The sequence below is a fragment of the Lactuca virosa genome, chromosome 2 (genome assembly GCF_052849685.1).
Source record: "Lactuca virosa cultivar CGN04683 chromosome 2, Lactuca_virosa_CGN04683_v6, whole genome shotgun sequence".
Lineage (NCBI taxonomy): Eukaryota > Viridiplantae > Streptophyta > Magnoliopsida > Asterales > Asteraceae > Lactuca > Lactuca virosa.
The window spans coordinates 36107881-36127636 of record NC_136427.1 but is presented as its reverse complement, the minus strand read 5'-3'; the positions used below and the strand labels follow the sequence as shown (position 1 = coordinate 36127636).

Here is a 19756-nt window from a genome sequence, read left to right as displayed (position 1 = left end):
AAAAATCGTTTTTCTGTTTTCTGCTCGTATGAAAGTTTGCACATTTGTTGCTGGAAATGGACTAGAAACATTACCCTAAACTGTTTTGATGTTTTAAAACTTGTTTTAGATGGTGTAATGTTTATGCTAATCCATTTACAATGACAATTATTAAAATTACAAGTTTTTTTTTTAAGTGTAATTTTTGATTCTTGAAAGTGTTCATATTCATGTTCTTGAACTTATGAAGATTAGATGATCATAGGAATTGTTTGTAACCTTCATGGTAGTTTAATTCATGATCATAATGTGTTTTAATGGAGTCCATAACTTGTCCTCAAGTTATGGAAAACCAAAAGTCTCACTTTTATTAAAGCAATTAAAAGAACACAAGAGTTATAAAAATGAAGAGTCTTCATTTTTATTACTTAATTAATTCATAAGTTATAAGAAATGAGAAGTTTTGGAAGTTTACAAAAACTTGCCCTCAAGTTTTGAAACATGTAAAGTCTTGATTAAAACTTTAGTTCCAACCCTTAGAATTTTAAAAGTTAAAATTCAACCCTTATACTTTATAATATTATAAGTTACTAATATATATATGTATAACAACAAGTCGTCTTACCGCTAGTACGCCTCATTCACGAAGCCGGTCTATAAGGGGGGGTATAAGGTTGTTGCCTATAAAATGGCAACTTAATGGGTGTCCACTCTCACCCACCGCTTCCTTGATCGGTGGAGGGTCGTTAGCCGAACGGGTAAGACAAGGACTTATAAATTCTCATTAAAAGTATGATGAATATTATAAAGTAACTAAATGCTTTTATTAAATTCCCAATCTTAGTTACTTTAGGAAAATGTGAATAAGGTGCTAATCCATGAAATTACACTTTACACTTTGTTTAAGTCGTTGGTGGAGCGTGTGTGGTTAACCGACACACTAACTTGGACTTAACAAGGTAGGTAAAGGGTGACTTAAGGTTACCATAGCATCGGTGGAGCGTGTGTGGTTTACCGGCACATCGATTGAGTGATAAACCTTGAGGGTACCAAGTGATTTGCATGGTTACTTCACACCTCGTTTTGTGATCCTCGGTATCCCAGTCACAAAACTTGGAGGGCACACTCGAGATTAAAACATGCCTTTGAAAAGTTCATTGAATCTCAAAAGAATCTAGGAATTTCTAAGAACCAATTAAAAACCTAATATTTATATTTCGTTTTTCATGGTGGAAATTGGTGAATCGTCATTCACCTACCTTTCAAATATGTTATAGCTTGGATTACGGCATACCTCTTCTAAGTTATAATATATTGTGATTGGATCCTAGCCTTAATATTACATTTGGGTGTTTTATTAAGGACTCTCTTAATATCTAAACTAATCGTGTTCTCTTCTTTCAGATGTCTTCAAACAATGCTGCTTCTGGCTCTAATCCTAATGGCTCCTTTACCCTTATGAACTTGTGTGGGAAAGTCACTTTTGATGGATCCAACTTCAATGAATGGATCATAAACATCAGGATGATTACCCGCTACGAGGACAAAGAATATGTCCTTGACAAGGAGCTTAAGGAGATTGATGAGACCACTGCAACTCCCCAGGAGATCGCTGACTTCCGGGCACATGAAAGGGATGCTACAAAAGTGGCATGCATCATGTTGGCCACCATGACAGTGGAACTCCAAAAGTCCTATGAGCACTTCTACCCTTTTGAAATGCACCAAGATCTGATGGAAAGATACCATCAAAGTGCACGACAAGAGAGGTATGAAATCATATGCTCTATCATAACAACCATGATGAAGGACGGGGAATCCGTCACGAGCCACATGCAGAAAATGCAAAGGTATGTGGATCGGTTGCTGAAGCTTAATGTGAACTTCCCTGAGGAGCTTGCAATAGATATCATTTTGCACTCCTTACCATCGTGCTATGATCAATTCCGCATGACATATCACATGAATAAGGAAGAGGTCACACTCAGCAAACTTCAGGGACGCCTCAAGACCGCAGAAACAGATCTTAAGGGTAAGTCGGTTGTTAACACTCCTACTCCAAACTCCGCCCTGGTTTTGGTAATCGGGAAAGGTAGAGGGAAGAAGAGGAAGAGCTCTTCGAAGGGTACCAAGGCTAGGACCCTTGATGGCTCTTCTTCAAGTGGAACCAAGAAAGGTTTCGTCACTCCTTCTTCTGACCCAAAAGAGGCTGAATGCTTCTATTTCCATGAAAAGTCACATTGGAAGCGGAACTGCCCAAAATACCAGCAAGATATGAAGGATGGGAAAGTTAAACCCAACCATGCATGTATTTAAACTATCTTATCTAATAACTCACCCCATTCTAACTCTTGGGTCCTTGATACCGGTTGTGGTATTCATATCTGTTCTGATTTGCAGGGACTAAGAAGAAGTGAGAATGTGGAGCATGGAAGAATAAACTTAATCATGGGGAATAGGAAAGCTTTACCTGTCGCCAAGATTGAAGTTTATACTTTATTGCTAAGTAGTGGGTTTAATTTAGATTTGAATAAGTGTTGTTATTCGCCAGAAATGGCAAGAAATATTATTTCCTTTCATGCATTGTATAAACAAGGTTTCACCTTTTCATTTGATAATGAAGTTGGTGTTGGATTAATGTCTAAGTCCATAACTATAATTGGTAAGACTTGACCCGACCCGGCATGGTCCATTTGGGTTGCATGGCATCATGCATTTGGATAGACTATAATGAGAGAAATAACACTTAAGGTTGGTTAATATATTATAAGTTCTAATATATTAATAAGGTTATTTAATTAGTATTGATCAAGAATTAATTTGGAACTAATTAAGTGATCAAAAGGAGACTAATTAAATATATGGGTTGATTGTGTAAATCATTCATTCTTATATATGTGGGCTTGTGATCCAAGATTCCTTATGTTGGACTAAGTCCATGGGGTGACCCATGGATACTCCATGGAGGTTAAAATCCATGGAGCATAAGGAATGGGTAAAGTTATGTGTTACATGGTGTAACCCTAATAGCCACCATATAAAAGAATCCCATGGCTAAAGAAATCGTGCACTAATGTGTGAGTGTGAGGGCTAGACGATTTCAAGGAGTGTTCAAGTTTCTCTCAAGTTATTCCAAGTGTATTTGGTGTTGTGTGAACCATTTGAGGTGTCACACTTGGGGCACTAGGCACTCAAGCTTCATGGAGACATTCTACATCAAAGAGGTATGTATTCTATCTTGTTATATTTATTATTTTGTATGCTAGATTAGGATAATACCTTGGATGTTCATAATTGTATGTATAATAGAGAAAACATAGATCCAATGTATTTAGGGTTGCATGTACACTTAGGAGTGTTAGAATGCTCATAACCCAACAATTGGTTCGATTAATGCTTTCTTTAATAATGTTCTTTATTTTAAAGCATTACCTTGTGATGGTGTGTATGAAACTGTATCTGTGGTTGATAACTTAGGAAATAATGTATTGTGTATTGATTCTGTTAATGATAATAACTTGGATAAAGCATCATTATGGCATTGTCGTCTTGGACATATAAGCAAGAAACGCAAGGCCAACTCCAAAAGGATGGAGTATTGGAGTCATTTGACCTAAAGTCAGATGATAGTTGCGAATCATGCTTACTTGGAAAAATGACAAAGTCACCCTTCACAGGTTCTTGTGAGAGGGGTGAAGGTTTGTTGGATCTTATACACACGGATGTGTGTGGGCCCTTTAAACATGCCACAAGGGATGCTAATCGTTATTATTTGACTTTTACTGATGATTACAGTAGATATGGATATGTATACTTAATCAAGCATAAGTCAGAGACTTTTGAGAGGTTTAAAGAGTTTAAACAGGAAGTCGAGAATCAATTGGGCAGGAACATTAAGATGCTTCGATCCGATCGAGGTGGTGAGTATCTTAGTTCAGAGTTCCTCGACTATCTTAGGGAATGTGGGATTGTCTCACAATTGACACCTCCCAGGACACCGCAGTTGAATGGTGTAGCTGAGAGGCGTAATCGAACCTTGTTGGATATGGTTCGTTCCATGATAAGTCGAGCTTCGCTACCAATCTCATTTTGGGGGTATGCCTTAGAGACTGCCGCCCATATCCTTAATCTAGTTCCCACAAAGAAAGTTGCCAAAACTCCTCATGAGATGTGGACTGGTAAAGTACCCAAACTAGACCACATTAAGATTTGGGGTTTCGAGGCTTTCGTGAGACGCGAGACTCATGATAAGCTCGAACCTCGAAGTGAGAGGTGTATTTTCATCGGCTACCCACAGAAATCCTTTGGTTACCTCTTCTACAGACCTAGTGAGAATGTGGTCTTTGTAGCTAGGAGGGCTTTCTTTCGAGAGAGAGAGTTCATAAGCCAAGGAGACAGTGGGAGGCAAGTTGACCTTGAAGAAATTCAAGAGTCAAGTGGTGAAGGAACTTCAAACCCTAGCACTCAACTTGAGGAGGAAACTTCTGTTGAGCCAATTGACAAGTCTGTACCTCTGAGGCGTTCCACAAGGGTTAGGAATGCACCTGAGCATTACTATGGATTCCATATTACTGCGGAAGGTGATACACTTATCAGTGATGAGACACTGATAGGTCTGGATGAACCTAACAGTTATGCGGAAGCCATGGCAGGCCTTGAGTCAGCCAAGTGGAAAGAGGCAATGGACAACGAGATACAGTCCATCTATGAAGGACCTAGGAGAAGCTGCCTATATTCTAGGGATAAGGATCTTGAGAGACCGGAGTAAAAGACTAATTGGAATTAGTCAGAGTACCTACTTGGATAAGGTACTGAAGAGATTCAGCATGCAGGACTCCAAGAAAGGAGAGTTACCCATCCAGAGTAACGCCAGATTGAGTAAGACACAAAGCCCTAGTACTGAGGCTGAGATAGCAGAAATGAGTCGAATACCTTATGCTTCGGCTGTAGGATCGATCATGTATGCTATGACGTGTACTCGACCTGATGTAGCCTTTGCTTTGAGCATGGTTAGCAGGTATCAGGAGAACCCTGGCAAGGCACACTGGACTGCGGTAAAGAATATCCTCAAGTACCTACGGAGGACTAAGGACTGGGTCCTTACCCTCGGTGGGAGTGAAGACTTGAGAGTTGTAGGGTATAGTGTTGCTAGCTTTCAGACTGATAGGGATAATTTCCGCTCTCAGTCAGGCTGGGTCTTTACCTTAAATGGAGGAGCAATTTCTTGGAAGAGTTCCAAGCAAGAGACAGTGGCTGATTCAACTTGCGAATCAGAGTATATAGCAGCTAGCGAGGCAGCAAAGGAAGCGATATGGCTGAAGAACTTCATTGGAGACCTTGGAGTTATACCAGCTATTAAAGAGCCAATGGAAATTTTCTGTGATAGTGAAAGTGCAGTTGCCTTAGCCAAGGAACCAAGGGATCACGGGAGATCCAGACACATCGACAGAAAATACCATTTCATCAGACATCGAATAGAAGAAGGACTCCTCGTGGCAAAGAGGGTATCATCGGATGAGAATCCAGCAGATCCCCACACGAAGGGACTGACTCGGGTTAAGCATCTCCAGCATGCTCGGAGCATAGGGCTGAAGGATGATATTAGATTTAGTAGTTAGATAACCTTGAAATTTGTAAAGTGTAATTGACATTAGATGATGAATAAAAGGTGTTTTATTTATGAGTAAAGTGTTGCTATCTCTTGTCGATCGTTTACTATATTTCTTTTGCATGTTTTGACTTCCAGAATAATTATGTTTGGTATATCATATTATTCGAACCTCCACAGTCGGTCATATGTCGGAAGTAGGTATGAATCAAGACTGTCATGATTGGTTGCAGAGGTCTAAGTTGTTGGACATGGCTACAACACTCATGAGTGCTCATAAGTTCTGAGCATTGGACTCAACCCACGCTCACTGGAATCACTTCATGGAATTTATCTCGAGTGATCGTGAGACGGTAATATCATATAAGTCTTCAAACCTAGAGATATGATTTGTTACTTATGAGTTGGTTATGCATTGATTGTATGTTAACGCATTGGTAACTCGATGTTATAAAACGTGCTTTTGTGTATAATTCAATGAGTGGTAGAACAAACATATGAGTCAAAGTTTATCTGTTCCTTCTTGGATTAGAAGCTGATATCTGGGCCCCTCGATGATTTTGTTTTGACCTATGTACCGGGCCCGGTCAGAACTAAGTTGATGTGTTCAATTAAGTTCTTTGTCAAACAAATCGAAAATCGGGAAACAAACTGCTGGACAATAAGTAAGACATTGTTCCATGTATTTGTCTGGCTGATATCTAGAACAGAGGATTATATGATCACTTATCTTAAATGGCGTATCATCATCTTCTCAGTTCCGAGAGACCTTGAAAGAGCTACGATTGCCGATCGGTTCCTGAAGTATTGCAGTTATAGTTATTAGACTTATCCAAGTGGGAGACTGTTGGATAAGGTGTCTAAGTCCATAACTATTTCTGGTATGTACTTGACCCGACCCGGCATGGTCCATTTGGGTTGCAAAGCACCATGCAATTGGATAAACTAAAATGAGAGAAATAACACTTATGGTTTATTAATATATTATAAGTTCTAATATATTAATAATATTATTTAATTAGTTTGATCAAGAATTAATTTAGAATTAATTAAGTGATCAAAAGATAACTAATTAAATATATGGGTAGATTATGTAAATCTTCCATATCTTATATAGTGGGCTAAGAGGCTCCATGGATTATCAAGTTGGGTTCCACCCATAGGATGCTCCATGGGAGTTACAAACCCATGGGTCATGGAAATGAAGAGTCATGACACATTAGGGTTTACATGGTGTAACCCTAGATGTGTCAACACTATATAAGAAACCCATTCTCCACCAAAATTAGCGACACATAAGAAACAAGAGGGCTAGAGCCGATTTTGCAAGTGTAAGATTCTCTCAAAGTTTACTCCTTTGCATTTGGTGTTGTGTGAAGCATTTGAGGCATCACACTTGGGGTGCTAGGCTCAAAAGGTTTCAAGGATCATAATCAACAACAAGACAAACATAGATCCAAGGTTATTAGGGTTGCATGTACACTTAGGAAGTGTTAGAATGCTGAAAACCCATCAAATATACACCATGCATGAACCCCAAGATTAGACCTTTACGTGACTTTTGGATGCTAGAAGGCTAGATCTATGGGTTAGAGTTCCAAATCTGATCTCAGGAGTCCATATGAGTGATGCAATGGAGATAACTCGCCGAGTCTATGAGATGACTCGACGAGTCGGATCGGGTTCGACCCAGTACCATTGACCCAGAGATAACTCGTCGACTTGGGGGTCAACTCGACGAGCTGAGTGAATCCTCGTGAGAACAGTGAAGAAATACGATTAGACTCGGCGAGTCACATGGGTGAACTCGGCGAGTCAGGTCAACCTTGTCTGTTGACTTCGTGAGTGGGTCAGTTAGATACTTCTGAAAATAGGGAAGGGTAAAAAGGATCTTCTACTTATCCCAAGGGTTAGAGAATGAGCAAAGAGGACTATAGTTGGAAAGGGTAAAATAGTGATATTAATTGAGATGTTCGTTTATTGTGTTAGGTGAAGGCTAGTCCGGATTACCAAGTATGCATCTATTTCCTACTAGTCACGAGGTGAGTCTTCTCACTATACATACCTTGAGTGGTACCCTACGTGTGACCGGAGGGTCTTATATGCATAATCTGTGTTTGAGATGCCGTGTTATATGTGTACTGTGATATTCTGTTTATTACTTTGTGATATGTATGATATATTTATTTGAGTATTGTGCAGAGGGATCAAAGGATCCAATCTGAGTTGTGGACTGGAGGGTCCCACTGAGACACATTGACCAGAAGGTCTTATTGAATTACAGCCTCGAGTGGCTAATGAGCTGTGTATGGTATTTTGGGGAACTCACTAAGCATTTATGCTTACCGTGTTATGTGTTATGTGTTTCAGGTACTTCCGAGGACCGCGGGAAAGCTCCGGCATGATTGTACACCTGCATCGAGAAGGAGTGATGATCCTGGATTTAGAATAAATGTTTTTGGAAAACTTTGTGAACACTTTTTGGAATTATGATATGACTTATGTTTTATGAATCTAAAAGCGAAAATTTGGTTGAAAATTTTTGGTTGTTACAAGTACTAACATGTTGTTAATGTTGGGGAAGGGACTATATGGTACTAGATTTGTCTGAATCATCATCATCATTATCACCTGCAACCTACGTTCATGCAGCAAGCTCAAAGTTAATCAAACAAAACTACGATATATTAATGATTAAAAGATGACTTCTGAAAAATATTTCACAAGTTTTTTGTTGTAGGATTCCAAGCTCTTATCATATTCCTTCTTCCTTTTGTTAGATTTATCTATAAAAGGTGTTGTGTCCTACATTCACATCACAAAAAAAAAAAAAAAAACAGGTAAATACTACATCAATTTTCTATATATTCTTATAAGTTTTAATTCTAAATGTTAAAAGTTAAAACCTTTATTCAACGAACCTACAAATGTTATTCTATATGGTTATTCTTATTCTACCTTTTATTGCGCATTATGATTTTGCCTCAAAAACTAAACATATAATACTTACTGAACCTGCCATTGACTTCCATTTTGCCACACCAGCTTACCAACTTGATAATACGCAAGTGAAATTCAAATCCAAAGGTAAAAATTGAAAGCATAAACTCAACTCAATTTAGATAGAGAATACTTGAACAAAGCTTAATAAATTTCGAGGCAAATAGCAAAAAGGAAGATCACTCATAGCAACAACAGAGTTGTGTTCAAAGTTATCTTCTTTGAACTGCTTTCTAAAGTCCTCCCTTCACAACACATTAGCAAAAGGAAAAATATCTAAATATTGGAAATTAAAGTAAAAGTTAAAGCTAAAAGATAAACTAAAAACAATTACTAACATGAATACAAAGAAAGTGCTAGCAGAGTAGCAGGTCCCTTGGGTTTATTGGGATCCTTAGCAGCTTCCCCTTGGCTGCAGTTTTCTTTACAGCCAACCTAAAATTCTAACAAAAAAATTGTTAAAAAAATACCAAAATCATGATCATGGGGAAGAACAAAAACCTCATTTCATTGAAGGTAAAAAAAGCAACATAAACCCTAACAGATGGCACTATGAAACATAATATAGATTAAATCGTACTTGGTATCAACTTTCCTCGTAGCATGGCTTGATTTGCCTCCTTTCGTCGTTTGATCCTGAATGAAACAACCAAAATAACAAACTAGGTAAAAAATCAAGACGAAATTGGTTGTAAGTGACAAAAATTAGAGCCGACATTGTGGAAAAAGATAGATAACCGAATAAAAACAAAGATCGAGAGACAATAAAACAACAACCCTATCTCCGATCCGATCTTCCATACATATGATATGATATGCGGTACATATGATCCTTTTTGCCTCACAAATTCGAGCGTATTCCAATAATCGATCATACATCCCGAATTCCCGAACTGATATCCAAAAAAAATGAAAGCCTTTCTGTTTGGTTAAAAAGAGGGAGGAGACGATGCTCCGGTGGTCGTCGGGATGAGGAGAGATGACGGTTTAGTGATTGTATGGAGGAGAAGAGATGGTGGTGAGACGGTCGTAAGGAGGAGGAGAGGATCAAGTGGCAGCTTGGCGGTGAGATGAAAAGACGAGGGCTCTGTTCCTTTCACCTTTTTTTTTTTTTTGAACGGCGGGACCGAAAAATAAAATATTTGAAAACCTAATTAAATATGTATAATGGTATATGAATCGTATAATACATGTTTAATAAGAGCCGTACATCTCTTTCTAATACGGATTTCTTACAGCCGTATTATATTATGGTGTATTGTATTAACCATTTTCCAGTAGTGTCTCCAAATGTCAATGGTCGTTGGACTTAACACATTTAGAAAACAACATTTTAATCACACATATTACATGTCATAAAAGGGTACAAATAACACGCAAATGCATGTCATTAAAGTCCCTATCATAAGGAAAGATGACACATAATTGCGTGTCACAAGCAAACGACACACATTGGGTTGTAAAGAAAGACGACATTTATTATTGTGTGTCATAATTTTGAATGTTTAAAAAGATATATTTATTATAATTTTCCAATTAAATAACAATTAATGTCTCATAATACAAAATAACATATCATACACAAAAAACAAAAAAAAAAAGTCAATTCATTTCACAATATATAGTATGTCAAATACAAATAATCATTCTAATGCTAAATAAATTGAATGCATTTTTTTTCATGAAATCATATCAATTCCCTTGACAAAACACCATCCCCAATTAATACATATGTTTAGACCAATTACATAACACAAGTAGACCTATTTACGTAACACAAATACAACAGTTACAACACGAGACCCAAAAGATCTACGAAGATCCTTTTCTAGTAATGTGATTAACTAATAAAAAACATATTCTAATATATGATCACCTCTTATCTTGAAGGTGCTTTGGTTAAAAGGAGAATGAGACCCCATTCTTTCCTTAATCGCAGCAAGCTATGACTGTGTAGGTTGCTAAAAATGTAATTTGTAAAATTAAATGAAAAAAAATAGTATGAAATCTCATCTAAACCATCATATTAATTCAAGTTAAAAGCTAAACCTCGTATTCATGTTTGTCAAGATCAACATTGTCTTCACAAACCTGTACACCATGACTAAAGGCATGTTTTCAAGTAGTGATTTCATCCACCAAGTCCTGTGCGCCCATATTTCATTAAGATTCACAATACTAGTAAGAAAAAGTGAAAGAGTACTAATGTTGACATAATTATAGCCCAAATTAGCCAAGGCAGATGAGATAAGTGCATCATTTTCATGTATGTCAGCTAATTGGTTCCGTAAAAGAAATAGTTAACACTATAATTTTGATAAATGTTGTGAAATAAGAAAGTTAATATTGAAATGACAGAATTGACCTTAATTTGATATGATAAGATTGTAAAAGCTCTTCATTTAAATTTACATTCTCTCGCAGAAAACATGCTAACCTTTTTCTCAAATCATCTACTTCGTTCTCTAAACTAGCTTTCCTAATTGGGTATTAATATCAAAATTAAAGATAGTAAGAATGGGACAATGTGTTCATAGTTCTTGAATAATGACGTACCTTTGAAAATGCATTTTGGTAGCATCAGCAGTATAACTAGCTCTAGAATGTTGCATACACATGTGCTGAATATCATTACAATGTTCATTGCCCACTACAAAGGAATATTTACAAAATAGAAGTTCATAAAACATACAAGAGTCACTCAATGAATTGTATCATGTAGAAATTCTTATCAGTTTGTATTTGATTTCAGATGAAGTGAAAACTAACGTCTTGAAGTGGTTTACTCTTGGTTGGTGATATTATGTTGAATATTTGTAAGATGTTAGAAAAAGATATATGATAATTATGTATTTTTAATCATATAAATTAGCATATATGTATGTTTAGTGTATGTATATGACGTTGAAGATAGAGTATGCATGTGAGGTTGAGATAGAGTACGTATGTGTGGTTAGATATAAATGGTATTGTGTTATATTACCATCATAGATGGAAATATATATCAAAGTTGCAGAAAACGTTAAACGTAAACTAGTCGGTGGACTGGGGTCTAGGGATTAATCGGTTAGGCGGAGATTAATCGGGGGATTAATTGGGGACCATTAATTATTAAAAAAATTATTAAAAAATTTATAAATCTAACTTTAATCATAAGAATATAAATAAATAAGCATAAAAGTTTAATAATAAGTTTAACAAGCACAACAATTTATCATGCAATTAATAAGAAAAGTTATTCAAATTTTAATATATCTTAAGAAAAGAAGTAAATTTGGGTATTTGTATATTTGAAAACATAAAAATTTTGAAAATTTTGGTGAAAAACTTTAAAATTTAATTTTTTTTTAATTTTTTATATGTTAGTTGAACATTGAAATACTATAAACTTCTGAAATTTTGAAAATTTTGGTTTAATATTTAAAAATTAGAAAATTAGAAAATTTGGCCGCTTAGACTGCCTAGGACCGATTAGGACCACCTAGGACCGATTAGAACCGTCTAGTTCCGACTATGACCCCTTTAGACCAAAACCGATTAAGCCGACCGATTAGCCTTAATCCTATTTGGTTGAAGACCGCCTAGCGATTAATCGGCCTCCTAGACTAATTTTTACAACATTGATATATATATATATATATATATATATATATATATATATATATATATATATATATATATATATATATATATAGAGAGAGAGAGAGAGCTAGGTTCAAATGTGGATTGACATCTATTGTGTGGACGTGTGGATAATGCTATTCTGTGAGAATGACAAAGAAAATATGTTGGTTGATAATATGAATAGGTTCAATCTTATATAATTATTGTAATTATTACGCATTTTCACTAATTAAATTGTCTATAAGGTTATTATAGACTTTTTTTAATTATTCTCATTCTGTCAGAATGTTATCAGGATGTTTATTGAGACGTATTCTGTAAGATTTAAAATAAATAAAAAACGATGCATGAGAACAAAAATTAATTAGAATTAGTGAGAATCCATTAAAATAACAATAGTTCTGTGAGACTGAACGTATTCACATTATTAAACAACATATTCTCTTAGTAATTCTTATAAAATAACATTATCCACACATCCACACAATAGTTGTTCATCCACATGACCAGGGTTGGATGACTTGTTAGATGCAACTTCATTTTAGCTTGTTCCAAAGTTGACTTTGCCTTTAACAGATATGTGTAAGCTTGTTGGGCTTGAAATAGCCAGTGGAGGCATGAAACAATTATGGAAGGGACGAAAGGTATTTAGCTGATGAAGTCAGTTTCTTTCTTTTTGTCCATTATGGCATTATAGTTATTTACATTGATAAGCAAAGGTTTTTACTTGATATTAGTTTTTTTAATCAATTTCTGTTTTACTTGTCAGATTCTACCGAACTTGAAATTTATCCACCTCGAAGGCATGGACAAGCTCACATCATTTCCAGATGTCTCTGAGTCTCCGAATATCGAGAGGTTAATTTTGTCAGGTTGTAGGAGTTTAGTGGAGGTTCATGAGTCTCTTGGATCTCATAGACGGCTGGTCTACCTGGACATGAATGGTTGCAGTCAGCTCAAGTGTCTACCATCCAGGCTTGAAATGGAATCCTTGGAAACTCTAATTCTCTATCATTGCAAGAGTCTTGAAAGATTCCCAGAAGTCTCCCCATGCATGGTTAAACTATCACAATTAGATCTTTCTTTTTGCCCTACAATAAAGGAACTTCCATCATCAATCATAAATTTGTCTAGCCTAAGCTTCTTGAATCTCGAATACTGTTCAAATCTTGAGAACATACCAAACTCTATATGTGAGTTAAAGTATCTTAAATGCCTTCACCTTCACAACTGCAAGAAACTGAGAAGTTTTCCAAAGGAGCTTGGAAGCATGAAAATGTTAGAAGAGCTTTGGCTAGGATTTAGGTACGAAAATTTTGCAGGGCCACATATATATGTCTGTTGGCTTTCATAGTTTGACAAGTTTGTCTTCTTTGAAAAACCTAAATCTATGTTGGAGACAAATTGAAGAGAAAAGTTTCCCCCAAAATCTTGATGCATTGTCCTCCTTGGAAGAATTATATTTAAGTGGCAACTCTCAGTTAGTCGAGTTACCTTCAAGCATCTGCCATCTTTCTCGTCTTAAATGCCTAGAAGTGAATGAATGCTCCCGACTTCAACGACTATGTGGGCTTCCATCAAGCATACAAGTAATGAAAGCAAATAATTGTATCTCACTGGAAAAGATTGGAGATCTATCAAAAGAGTGCGACTGGTTGTATAAGATATGGCTGAGTTATAACCAGAAACTCTTAGAGGATGAAGAGAATGAAAGATACCTTGATAACATGCTGAACTATCTTTCATTAAGGTAGTTCGTCTCTATGTGTTTAATATCATTTAATTTATTTAGGACTGGACGGTGACCGGAATAGAGAAGCTTTTTTTTTATCAGTCATAGTGTGGTCCCAAACAACATGTTTTGTTATGTCCTGTGTAGCAAATCTCCCCATATCTTGGAAGCAACTTTTATATTGTTTAAGAAAGCTTGATTGATTTGGTTAATTACAGAAATGTGCTGCTGTAAATCATCGATTAAGTATTACTATCCCTGGAAGTATGATTCCAAGCTGGTTCCAAAAACAAATGGATGGGTGCAGAATAGGACTTAATTTATCTCACAAATGGCATACTGAGATCATGGGTTTCGTGGTATGTGGCGTGTTTACTCACTGGTTGGCAAGGATGGAGCAGCCATTCCTAAGCCGGAGGTTAATGCAACTGAAACAGCCGAGAATACGAATCTGTGGATTAGCTATATCCCGTTGGGTTTCATTCAGCAGATGTACCATGATATTCCACCTGAAGACTGGTCTCATATTCAAGGTAATCTTGACATGACGGTAGCATTAGGACTTGTATCTCTGATTACGTTGCAGTTTCCAAAAAGAGTATCTCTGATTACGTCAACGTTGTGCATACTGATGATATGCAATACAATTATCCCAAGACCATGATGCCATTTAGCAGTACAACCTCAACAAAGTGCAGCACGAAGCACGTATTTGCTTTCTCACCTCTTCCTTAGATGGTGGTATCTGGTCCTTTTATTCCAAGGTTACCTCTTTTTTCACTATCAGATGTTTTGCCCCTGTCTTTCAATATACTCTTTTTTTTACTAGTTGGATTGGAAATGGTAACTTCCTAATTGTGTTAACTGATATTCTGAATCATGAGAATCCTGCTTTGGAAATTAGGAATGCTAATTTGAGAAAGAAAAGAAAAAAGAGGGTAGATTAGTGGTTTTGAATTTACAATATCTATATACTATTAATTAGTATCTAATACATATATAATAGTGCGTCCTAATGATTTTAAGACCAAAGTCATAAACCCAGGAAATGAAAAAGATTAAACTTACAACATCTAGAAGCAACTTCTACAACTCTTTAAGCATTAGGAAACACAACTTTAGTGAAAACCAAAAAACACGCACACGGTTCAGTTATTGTATTTGTATTGATTTTTCTTGATCAAATATTTAATGTGTTTCATGTAAAATTGTTGTTGCAAAAATGTTTATTCCTCTTCAACTTACATGCCATCCGTTGATTTCCAGGCCAAGAATTTTTTGTTGTCTACTATTCGAAGAAAATGATACAAATAACAATTACAGTCTCCAAAAGCAACAACTGCGATTCCTTGAGGCTGAAAGCCAACATGAAGACAACTGTCCGTATATTTAACTTGTTCAGTCCAAATCCAGTGAGTACATAGGAGAACCCCAAAAGTATACTTAAGAAATTATTCTATATACAATTCAAAGTAAATCTATATTCCTGGAATTTTCAGTTGTTTTTTTTTAATATAGATGTTAAAGTAGATACGGCTGTTCTTGGAATCCCAATTTGTTTCTTTATTATGTTTAACAGAATCTATCTAATGAAGATGATATATGCTTTGTTTGAAAGAAGCTATATATGTAATAATGAATATCGTTTTTGCTTTGTTTGAAATAAATTATGGAATTTCCTTTGTTTTTTTATACGGGGTAGTATATATGCTTTGTTTTGGAGTTATTAATTGTTGCTGAGATTAATTTGATTAAACAGAAAGCAACTGTTGAGATGTAATAAGGCAAAACACGTTTCATACTCCCTCCGTTCCAAAATTATTGTCCACAGATAAAAAACACACAGATTAAGAAAAAATTAATTACCATTAACTTTATTAAATGAAAAGACAGTTTTACCCCTTTGTTGCATTTAATTCCATTGTAGTTGCATTTAATTCCATTGTAGTTTAACTAATAAATTGAGGGGTGTTTTGGTAATAAAGATATTTATTTTTAGAAATATAGTATTATTTTGGAACAAACCAAAAAAGAAACATAGATTATTAATATAGGACGGAAGAAGTATCACTTTTCATGACTTTCTTTTGATAATAGTCTAACTTTATTATGCTTTTTCTTACTTCTGATATAAATTCTCGGTATCATTTATATTCTATAGTTAAATGTTCAAAAAACCTTTGAAGGGTATTTTTTATTCTAATAAAAGAGTATAACTTGTGCCCCATGACGTTATATCCTTCGTTTTTTTTCCCGCTCAAATATCTTATACTCCATCTATACTCTATTCGATTATGATGAATCCCGTAGAATCAACAATCAATTATCAACGTAACCCAAATAAATCAGAAACTATTTTCTTTCATATCTAAATTGGATATTGTACGTATGTGGACTTCATATAAATGTTTTTCAGTTTGGTATGTTTTTCAATTCTTTTGTTGCTTCTATCTTTCAAAAAATGTTTGCACAATTTATTCTCAAAGAAACAAAAATGCTAGTAGAATTACAATCATTCTTGATTCTTATTTGTAGGGTTTTTAATTTTTCCTTGTGTATCTTTTTATTCGGTTTCTTTTTTTTGTGTTTTGGTACTATTTATGTATGTTGCCATGTATGGGTTTGTATGTGTCTAGTGATGCGAACTCGAAATCTGGTCATCGGGTCTTGGTGTTGGATTTGGATAGTGGATCGGGATAAGCGTTGTTAGTAGGTTCCTGACTAGATTCCTAGATGCAATCAGCTAACAAGATTATTAGAACTGGCCAAGGGATGAATGAGGAGATGGTTTCTCTAGGCTCCGACGATCAAGTTAGATCGGTATGTATGAGGAGACGGTTTCTCTAGGCGGGAGGGAATCATCTTGGTGATGCAATGTGTGTATGTACTGAGGGTTGATCTAGCCATCAGAGAGAGATCTATCTCAGGAAAAGCCGCCCACACAGATGAGGAAGTGTTCTATTTATTGGGGACAATTAGGTCAAGAAGAATTACGCCTTGGGCCATCTCAATTAAGGCCTAGCTAGTTGGAAGCTATGCAAGCCAGTTGGGCAGTCACGTGATGGTGCTAGGCAGTCATGATGATGCAGTCAAGCAATGCTGACCAAGCAGTGTTGGCCATCATTGCTGGTAGGCAGCCAGGTCGTCATGCTATTGGGCCTTGCCAATTGACCCAATATCATCAAGTTCCCTTAGTCTAATGTGATTGGTTTGCATTAAATTACATTAGATCGAGTAAAAAATATGCATCGACGTAATAAGAACAATAGACCGCGCTCATAATAGGAACAACAGACCGCACCCATAAGAGGTTGTAGCCCTGTTTCGTTGATGATTCCGGGACGTAATCATCCTAAGGGTGAGATAATTGTAACGTCCGCAGATCCGGGCTAGTCAATTTAGAGACGATGAGCATCAAAAGTGAGTTTTTGATGGAAGATTATTTAGAGGAGTAATCTTAACCAAGTTATAGTATATGTTACAAGGGTTCCGTACATATAAAGAATGCCGAAATCCGAGTTATAACGAAGAAGTTATGGCCCGTCGAAGTTTCACGATAAAACCGGCACAACACTGCGAGACGTAAGTAGTGAATTTACGATAGAGTGATTTTTAGCCTTAATAAACTAAACGAAAGTTGTAGTATACATTAAACCGAGAGCATGCATAAAAAGAACGCCCAAATCTGACTTCGTATGAGGAACTTATGATTTTTCTAAGATTTGGCTTAGCAGTGCACAGACCGAAACTCGAATTTTAGATCGAGCGATTTTTAGCCAACGCAACCTAAATGAGAATTGAAGATCTCATTAATAGGGACTCAACGATAAAAATACAGACGAAAACGGAGTCCGTACGTAGAAGATATGAATTTTTCGCAATCATTTAACAGTATAATCTCCTCGTACTGTTAAATTTAAAATCGGTCGAGAATTAGCCGACATAGTCAAAATGAAAGTTGAAGATCTTATTTTTACCTACGCGTGGATATAAAGAACGTCACAAACGGAGCTCGTACACGAAAGTTATGAATTTTTTAAATCGGCTAATTTACACCCTGTGTGTGATGCCACGTGTCAGCGCCAGGCTCAACCTTGATGTCTCCAGCTGGCTCACGACGTGAGCATCATTGGTTCACAACGTGAGTGACCCTCCAGCCCCCTATAAATAAGAGGTGAGGCTTCCACTCTTCCTCACACCTTCCAACTTTTTTTTCTCTCTCTAGAACCTCTCTCTCTAGCCCTTAAACCCCCCAAAAGTCCTAGGGAACCTCCGTAGCACGAGGCGGAAGCCCCGGAGCGCCCGACGGCTCCGAGAAGAAGAGGCTTCGGTTCAGAAACTATGTTTCGGCGGAGCTCGGTTTAGAGAAAACCCCACTGTAAGTGAGCTACGCCTAACCTATCTTTAGTATAGCTTATGTGTTAATATAGTAATGTTATTAGGACCTTATAATGAGTATTTGGGCTATTATTATGAGTTATATAAGTGTCGTTATAATATCTTTTTAACCACTCGTGGTACGAGGAATCTGGTTTGGAGGGCCGTCGGGGTTGCTGGATTCAGAAGTGTTATATGCCAAAATGATCCAACCCTCCGGTGTTTTATGTCTGACCCCTATCTGTACATAGTGGGTGAAGAGTATTGTGTTAACGCTTATATAATAGTAATAATAGTTAGACTATGAATTAGTCTCGTTGAACCTTAGACTAAACTCTAGTAGTAATGATACTAGGTTTTGTCGAAAGAAGCTGTTTTGAGTAAACGAAGCGCTGTCCGAGTACCGAATCACCACCTTATCAGGTGAGTGCATAGTCTCTTTCATGAACATGATTTTAATACAAGTATTGATTGAAGTATTAATTATATGTTTATATGTGAGTTAATTGATGTTGCCTGAAATACGTGTTAAAGAACATACCTGATTATACATGATGATTTAGGATAAAGAGTAAACCTAAATTAATTATGAGGAATATTGGGTAGTATTTTCTTATGAGTACGAGTGAGTTATACTCAGAGAATAGAACTTTAGTATATGTCATTGATCCGGGAGCATGGATTAGACATAGTCATTGTCCCTAGTCCGAGAGTATGGATCGGTCATAGTCAACTGTCATTAATCCGGGAGTATGGATTAAGACATAGTCAGTTGTCCTTAGTCCGGGAGTATGGATTAAGACATAGTCAGTTGTCCTTAGTCCGAGAGTATGGATTAAGACATAGTCAGTCGTCCTCAGCCCGGGAGTATGGATAGGACATAGTTATTCGTCGTTAATCCAGGAGAATGGATTTACACATAGACACTTGTCCCTAATCCGAGAGTATGGAATGGGCACAATTATTGATCCGAGAGCATGAATTAGATCCGAGAGCATGAATTAGATCCGACAGTATGGGTTAAGTAAGAGGTAAAATTTAAGGTCCGAGAGTATGGATAGTCTCGTTGTAAGGATTAACGGGGTGGGATAAGACTTGTTTATATATATATATATATATATATATATATATATATATATATATATATATATATATATATATATATATATATATATGGTGAAATTGTATATTTTGTGAGTTCTAAATTATATATATATGATATAACATTGTGGGATTGAAATCCCTATGTACTCACCAGGTTTCCCAACCTGACCCACTCAAGCTTATTTGTATCACAAATGTCGATATGAAGTTACTTTACACTGAGAGATTTAAAAGAGACGTAGATCACTAGTGTAAATGAATCTAAGTTATGTTTATGCTTATGTTTCTATATTGACGATGACATCCCAATGTTTTGAAAATGAATAAAAATA

The 19756-nt window shown here is 36.2% G+C and overlaps 1 protein-coding gene across 1 annotated transcript; it reads left to right on the top strand.

Moving 5' to 3' along the window:
- Positions 1 to 12775: 12775 nt before the first annotated feature.
- Positions 12776 to 13965, top strand: LOC145157368 (uncharacterized). The gene is made up of 3 exons (XM_079076417.1): positions 12776 to 12855; positions 12981 to 13516; positions 13566 to 13965. Exons 1-3 carry the CDS (start codon positions 12790 to 12792, stop codon positions 13963 to 13965), a joined length of 1002 nt encoding a protein of 333 aa, XP_078932543.1. The 5' UTR covers positions 12776 to 12789.
- Positions 13966 to 19756: the final 5791 nt, after the last annotated feature.